Source organism: Penaeus chinensis, chromosome 21 (genome assembly GCF_019202785.1).
Source record: "Penaeus chinensis breed Huanghai No. 1 chromosome 21, ASM1920278v2, whole genome shotgun sequence".
Taxonomy (NCBI): domain Eukaryota; kingdom Metazoa; phylum Arthropoda; class Malacostraca; order Decapoda; family Penaeidae; genus Penaeus; species Penaeus chinensis.
In genome coordinates this window covers 16,582,106-16,589,605 of record NC_061839.1, presented here as the reverse complement: position 1 = coordinate 16,589,605, position 7,500 = coordinate 16,582,106, and the positions used below count along the sequence as shown (strand labels likewise).

General features: G+C 33.8%; 1 protein-coding gene across 2 annotated transcripts in view; it reads right to left on the bottom strand.

Annotated features, from left to right (window-relative positions):
* Window positions 1-7,500, bottom strand: part of LOC125036659 (arginine--tRNA ligase, cytoplasmic-like) — a 21,170-nt gene that overhangs the window by 6,825 nt on the left and 6,845 nt on the right. Inside the window, exons 2-7 of one of the 2 annotated variants that reach the window (XM_047629451.1) lie at window positions 6,046-6,369; window positions 4,098-4,301; window positions 2,525-2,663; window positions 1,625-1,737; window positions 1,106-1,226; window positions 199-402 (exon numbers count right to left, since the gene is read on the bottom strand). In XM_047629451.1, the coding sequence (XP_047485407.1) occupies window positions 199-402; window positions 1,106-1,226; window positions 1,625-1,737; window positions 2,525-2,663; window positions 4,098-4,138 (618 nt within the window). In that variant the 5' untranslated portion in view covers window positions 4,139-4,301; window positions 6,046-6,369. Of the gene's footprint in view, window positions 1-198; window positions 403-1,105; window positions 1,227-1,624; window positions 1,738-2,524; window positions 2,664-4,093; window positions 4,302-6,045; window positions 6,370-7,500 lie in introns of both variants that reach the window. The other variant, XM_047629452.1, reaches the window with a different exon arrangement.

The following is a 7,500-nucleotide window of genomic DNA, read 5'->3' as shown; positions in this document are numbered from 1 at the left end:
GATGTGAAAGAGGAGGGAGCAGGAAAAGAGGGAGGATGAGAATGGATAAGGAGGAAAAGGAGGGGGAGGGAGAGGATGAGGATGAAGCATATGAAGAACAGGAAGGAAGGGGAGGAGAGGACAGAGACAAAAATGAAAAGGTACAAGCACAAAAGTAACAAGAAGAACCAAATTCAGCTAATAAAAAAAAGGAAATACCTTCATAAACTCTTTTCTTGAAATTTCACAGATTTCTTCCCAACCCTTCTTGTGTAGTGGCTCATATGCTTGCAGTTTTACAACTGCTTCATAAGCCCGCTTCTTAAATGCTTCATCTTCATCAAATCTCTTTTTAGATTCCTTGTAAAACTTCTGAAGATCAGCAATTGGTGGAGGTTCTGTTGCAAAGTTTGGGAAAGTGTCCTGGAAGTACAAGAAAGCAGGTGGTTCATTGAACATTATCATAGATGGTATGAACACCAGTATTCCAAGTTTTTTGAACAGAGTAAGAGTGTGAGTGTGAGTGTGAGTGTGAGTATGAGTATGAGTATGAGTATGAGTATGAGTATGAGTATGAGTATGAGTATGAGTATGAGTATGAGTATGAGTATGAGTATGAGTATGAGTATGAGTTTGAGTTTGAGTTTGAGTGTGAGTGTGAGTGTGAGTGTGAGTGTGAGTGTGAGTGTGTGTGTGTGTGTGAGTGTGTGTGTGTGTGTGTGTGTGTGTGTGTGTGTGTGTGTGTGTGTGTGTGTGTGTGTGTGTGTGTGTGTGTGTGTGTGTTTGTTTGTTTTAAGCAAATGCTTCACTGAACTTGGATATGGCATTGAAACTGAATATCAAGCTTTTTAAGTAAAAAACTTACTTTACATATACTATCTTGCTTTTTACTTCTAGAAATTATAGAATTACTCCTAGGAATATAGAATATAACTACTATCAGTATATAATTACTATTAGTAATGACTCATTAAATCTAATTCAGATATATACATAGCAAAATGAACCTAAACAACAAAGAACACATTTTTTTTCTGAATTCTGTTCACCCTAAATTGTAATTTCTTTTACATCCATCATTTACCTAATAAGACTTTTGCAACTTCCACACATAACTAAGTTTTACCTGCAAGTGGGCAATGAGCATGCCAAACTGTGTTCCCCAATCCCCTAAATGGTTGAGTCTCAACACTTTGTGCCCAAGGAACTCCAGTAAGCGAGCAATACTATCACCAATAATGGTCGATCTAAAAAGAAAAAAAAAAAAGGAGAAATCAAATCATGCAACAGATATTTATAATATACATTCTTCAGTGCTGAACTCCTTTCTATCTTAAATCAAACAAAAGAAATGGTATTATCAGCTAGTGAATACAGATACAATCTTTTTCATATACTAATAAATATCCATCTATTGTATATAATTATATATTCTAAAATCAGGTCTACAGAATATGCTACATCAACAATGATGTACTCAAATCATATCATAAATTAGATCCCAGTAATACACAAGACATACTCATGACCTTTGCACTTGGAACATCTGTACAAGGTTCCAGTTTTAATTCCACATCTACAGGAAGATTACTGAAGCTGTATTCTTTTATATAAACCATAACATATACAAAAATGAGGTGCTTACCTCAAATGACCGACATGCATCTCCTTTGCAATGTTAGGAGATGAAAAATCAACCACAACTTGTATTGGTGTTGCAGGAGGAGGAGTTACACCATTCAGTATTAAATTTGTTACCTGCAAAGATATTTATGTGAATAGACAGAACAGTAATTTAAAATTTCTTGTTCTTTTTCAAACAATAATGAAAATAATAACAATAACAGTGATAAACCCCTTTAATCCAGGTGACGTGACCATCAAGTCATAAAAAAATCTAGTCATCACGGGAAAATCTGGCTATAGGCTGGGTGATGTGAACCTGTTGTCATTTCCATGCTCAGCACGTATTCCTGGTACTGTGACCAGCAACACAGATTGTATTACAGAAAACTGAATATTACAAAAAATAAAAAATAAAAAATAAAAAGACAACAAGGAACAGTGTTACAAATTTATTATTTTTCTTGCACCAAGTTGTAGACTACTTAGAGATGATATGGAGCCTGTGCAAAGAAAACAATTTATTACCATCTGGAAAATGCAAATTAAATAGCAAAATGGTCACTGGAAAATGGTAATAAAGCTAAAAACACTTATGTGAAAAAAGAGGAAATAACTTTGCAAATAGGAGGCAAAGAGTATTGTAACCGCACACGTGTTCATACAAGCCCAGCCTACAAGACGCCACCTGGCTAAGCCTAATGCCCAAATATTTGGTCATGTGATTGCCATGATGCAACCGGATCTAAGGGGTTAATACAACCAACTATGAAACACAGTGTTAAGGTGAAAACTTGCATAAGCCAAAGGATTTAAATTACTAAAGTAACTTAAATATATTCAATAAAAAGGACCATTAGAAAAGAAGATATTAAAAATATGAGATACTTTCTCCTTTGCTCATTCATCCCTGTATGCTTACCTGTTGCTTGATGAAGTCTTTGTTGAGGACAATGTTGATAAATCCAGGCCCAGATAATTCAAGATTAGAAATGAGGGGATTTGGTGCAACATTTTTCAGAACCTCCTGTCCTACTTCTCTAGGGGTTTTTCTTAAGACTCTGTAAATAAAATCCAGAATTATTAATTAAATATTATAGTTTACTACACAAACAGTAGAACTTTGTGGCTTATCACATTAATGCAGAAACTTGTAATGGCAAGATGTTTATCAACTGCAATGAATCATATTATCATCATCAACAAGGGGCTAACTCTGATTGGGGCACATAGATGCAACCACCCTGTACTTCATCCACATGGAAAAGGGTAAACAAGTGAGATAAGTAAGACTAATAACTGACTCCTTGGTGACTTAGCACTTGTTGAGCCATCTATGTGTAAAGACAATAGATGAACTTTTAGTACAGTGGACATGGCATTGCGTTCTTGACATCCGCACCAATTGGGTTAAATACTCAGCACAACATTCACATAACCCAACATGATCTGAAATAATCCAGTCACCTATTAAGCAGACTGCAGTCAATTAGCTTTCTCTAGGTTTAGTAGGCAGGACATAAGTCTTTAACTAGGAAATGGCCTTTATCCTACTCAGCAAGGTTCCTGACATACTGTGCCTTCTCAAGTGTCCAAGTCCTCTATACCAGGGAATGATGCAAATCTCAATAACCAGTCAGATGAGCCACACGGCATATTTGTGGCTCATGCCTCCTGTAAGATGATATTCTGTCTGGCTCTTGGGCTATCACCAATAGGCTTCGGACTTTTATCAAGCGCTTCATTCTTGAAGATATGCCATAGAACTACAGGGTCTGACAGGTTGCCATGTTTACAAAACAATCAGAGATAGCCCCAACAACAGCTATACTGCTTGCAGCTTAAACTCATTAAAGGCTAAGTACTTCCATGAAATTTATTTAAAAAATAATAACATCATAAAATAAATAAAAGTAAACAAACAATATAATTGTTGCCAATACTTGCCTTTCCCTTTGCATGTCATTTACACACTGATTACCATTTTCAATTGATAGTTTGCTTGTCGAAAGAACAAAAGCAATACTATCCATTTATGTCTTTTTTTTTTCCTTTGTTCAGTTATCAACATTTTGGAAGATATTCTCCTGCCTAGACAAAAAAGCAAGCCAAATGGGTTCACCCTCTCAAAATGACAGATACTTTTAAATTTCGTATTACCACATAGTGACATGCGATATTGTCTATTATTTTCCTTCCATTTCCATAATAATTAATAACTGATAACAACTTAGGATTAGTTAGGAATACAGCCTACTGATGGACATCAAAATACCACCCTTATAGACCAATGTTTAATAAGAATTGCATGAAATAAAACCTTTTTTGTTGAACATCCATGTCACAACTGAACAAAAAAGAACAAATGAATGTATAAGGAATATTTGCTTTCACTCTTTGCATAAACAAACATTTAGGTTAAATGGTCATCTTGTAAATGCTTACAAGGGGATAATACTATTCAATAACACAAAGCCATTAAAATAAAAACATACCTTTGCAAGAGCCATAGCAGCATTACACTGATAATCTGCATGCTTAGAAAGCTGAATCTGAATCACAGGGTTGACAGCTTGAGGATAAGCAGAGAGCACTGCTTTAGTGAAGATTTTCTCAAGTTGACCAATGATATTACACATGTGGCTGCCAAAGTCATCTATGTTGCTGCTACCTGCATCACCTCCTGCAGTCTCTATGCTCTGTTACAAGCAGATAAAAAATTATTTCAGAAGAAATAATTAAACATTTATACATGTATATATCTTTACATCAAGTACAGCATCCCTGTATATATTCTATCTCCATATTGATTTTACACCTTACATAACTGATAGTTTGTGAACAAGAGAGGTGATCAGAAGACGTCAATAACATTGCAAAGAAAAGGCAAGGAATCTCAATACTGAACGCAAGTGTTCATGTGGGCCACACATCCAGGAGTCACCCCTCAGCTATGCCTTTTACCTGGATTTTAGTAAATCCAGGCAATAGGATTTACCAAAATAACTTTTTCATGCACTTTAATATTATCTATTTCCAAATGATGAATCCTAATGCTAATACCTACTACATATTCATCTTAACTGAGAATTCCCTTAGTGGTAAGTCAGCATTGCCTAACATGCCAACCAGTTTTCACCCGATTTTCTAAATTACTGGTCATCTCATGACAATGTTGGAATGCTGCCTCTAATAATATTAAGTATCAGAATATTTGTCCTATACATGTCTACTTACTTATATATTTTCACACATTTGTATTTGTGCTTATAATACAGAGCAGTTATTTACAACCCCAATGATATAGAGCTTATGCCAATAAAAGTTTGGAGATAAGAAATACAAGCACCCCCCCACAAAAAATAACAAATTATAATAATAAAAAAATAATAATAATAAAATAAAATAAATAAATAAATAAATAAATAAATAAATAAATAAATAAATAATTAATAAATAAATAAAATAACAATAATAATAACAATAATCATAATCATAATCATAACAATAAAAATAAATAATAATAATAATAATAAAACAAAAAATCATCACATGCTGTCCGGTCTGGTTTCAAGGCATGAAATAAAAAATTAATATATTCCATCAGCAACAGCTAAGAAAAAACATTCTTTCTCAAGGAGTAACGTCCAAACTCAGGGGAGAGTAGTGTCTGTACCTGAAGTATTAGTTAAATTAAACATTTCATTACAAAAATGATGCACCCCTTGTGACTTCAAGTGACTTCACATTCACTTGAGGCTTTGGGGAATATGTTTTTTTAACTTTGCTACCAATATTAATGCTATTATCATCATTATAGACATTACAATCATTATATTGTTATTAACATTACTAATAGAAATTAATGATAAGAGAGAATATTTCAAAAAAACAAGAAAGAGGTTATACAAGTGATATGGGTTGTACTTGTAATTGCCTCCTTAGTAACGAAGTCTTTCTGGAGCCATCTATTTGTAAAGACAATTAATAAACTAAATTCACAGTGTATACATGCCATCCCTAGTGGCTCTGGGTTAACATAGTGCTAAAAAACTGTAGTGCTCTTTTTAAAATTCCCTGTGACCAAACTATGTGAAACAAGAACATCTTACTGACAAGCTATATCAAAATGTAAAAGTAGTTAGATACTTGCAAGCAAAGTATTCCAAAAAGATTTAATGACAATTCTCTCCTAACCATGAACTTTAGCAGCGTAGAAAACTGGGATTTCAATCAACTTTAGCAAATGAGGCGCATATAATAAAAATCAATGCCTAATAATAATACTATACAACTCGGCCCAAAATAATAAACTACACCTACAGGTGTATACTCTCAGAAACACATTAATGAGATCTAGTCTGATTACCATTACTTGAAACTAAAGCATCCCTTAGTAAACTAACATTAATACTGGGGTAATAGAGAACACTTATTGCCTACCCCTTGTACACAAAACAAAGAAGATGGTGACTGCTCCCTCAAGTGTCGAGTACATATTTTCTTGCAAGTCACATCACCCATTATGTCCAGTGATTAATTATTATATGTGATTCTCAATATAGTGTTTTCTTTATTGAACATGTATTTTGTAATACACTATCCTTGATATGATTTCCACTTTATATTCCACTTTTCCACTGTTTATATTCTGATTTACATTATATCAAAAAGTATGTATGCACTTGGTGTCCATCTTATATATGTAAAGTCTTTCCACAGTTAATTCATACTGACTTGGAGGTTAGCTGTGGCAACATCACAAGTCTGGAATAGAATGAAAAGGGATTTACTAATATAACTATGTATCTTTATTTTACTAGTTTATTACATCATTCATGAACATTATGACTCCAGTTTGATTAACAAATATCCCTGACAGAAAAACTGTAATAAAAAAGCCTAAAAATATTTAACAAGCCTTCCAGTCTCTTCAGTCTCACTTTGCGGGTAAACCTTTCAGGTGATTGGCTGGTCCAATTCATGTTATCTGTGTGCTAAGAGTATTGGTTTATGTTCTTGTTTCTCCCGCTTCCTATCCTCCTCTACCCCTACCTTTCTTTCTTCCCCACTCCTTTGATAATACCCCAGGGTACCAAAGATTCCAGAAATTAAAACAAAACCTTAAAAGTCGTACAATCTTTCCTCCTTGAAAGTACTGCCATTAACTTGTAGGTGGAAAACTTTTAGTCTAAATTCTCAACAGTTGCATAGTAGCACCTATCTATTTCATCTGACAGAAAAGTACCAGTGATACAGTTAGCATGAAAAATGAGCATAAAACTATATCAAAGAATGGTTTGTTAATGATTCCTGAATGTGCCTGCTCAAGTGGTGAGGATGCATTTCCTACTATATTATATTGGAGAAATATTGGCTCTTGTTGCTGGTGAGTATATATGTTAATTTGTGATGATCGCATTTTATATCTGAGAACTCCCACTTGATATTAAGCATTCACAACCACTGTTGCTACTTTCATAATGTATCAGGATTCAGTACATGAGAGGCAGCAAATGTAAACATGCTGTATAAGGTTACTACAATGTTCTTTCCATTTACATAAAAAGAGAGAATTAGTTCTCCAACATTTAAGTAAGAAAGGTAGACTTTGATGAGGATGATGATATTCCTTGTTGTTGTTATTGCTGATATTCACATTAACTCACATAGATGACTCCACTTATACTAAGTCACCAATGAGCCAATTGTGAGTACAGCCTGTCTCACCTGTTTAATCTTTCCCTCGATTTTCAAAAATATTTTACGTTATCTTATATTGCTGTTATCAATTAATATTATGGTAGTTATTATGTCTATAATAAAAATAACACATCAATATTCATAGCATTAGCAATAAAAAAATAAAAAAATAAAAAGATTTTCCTGCTAATTCAA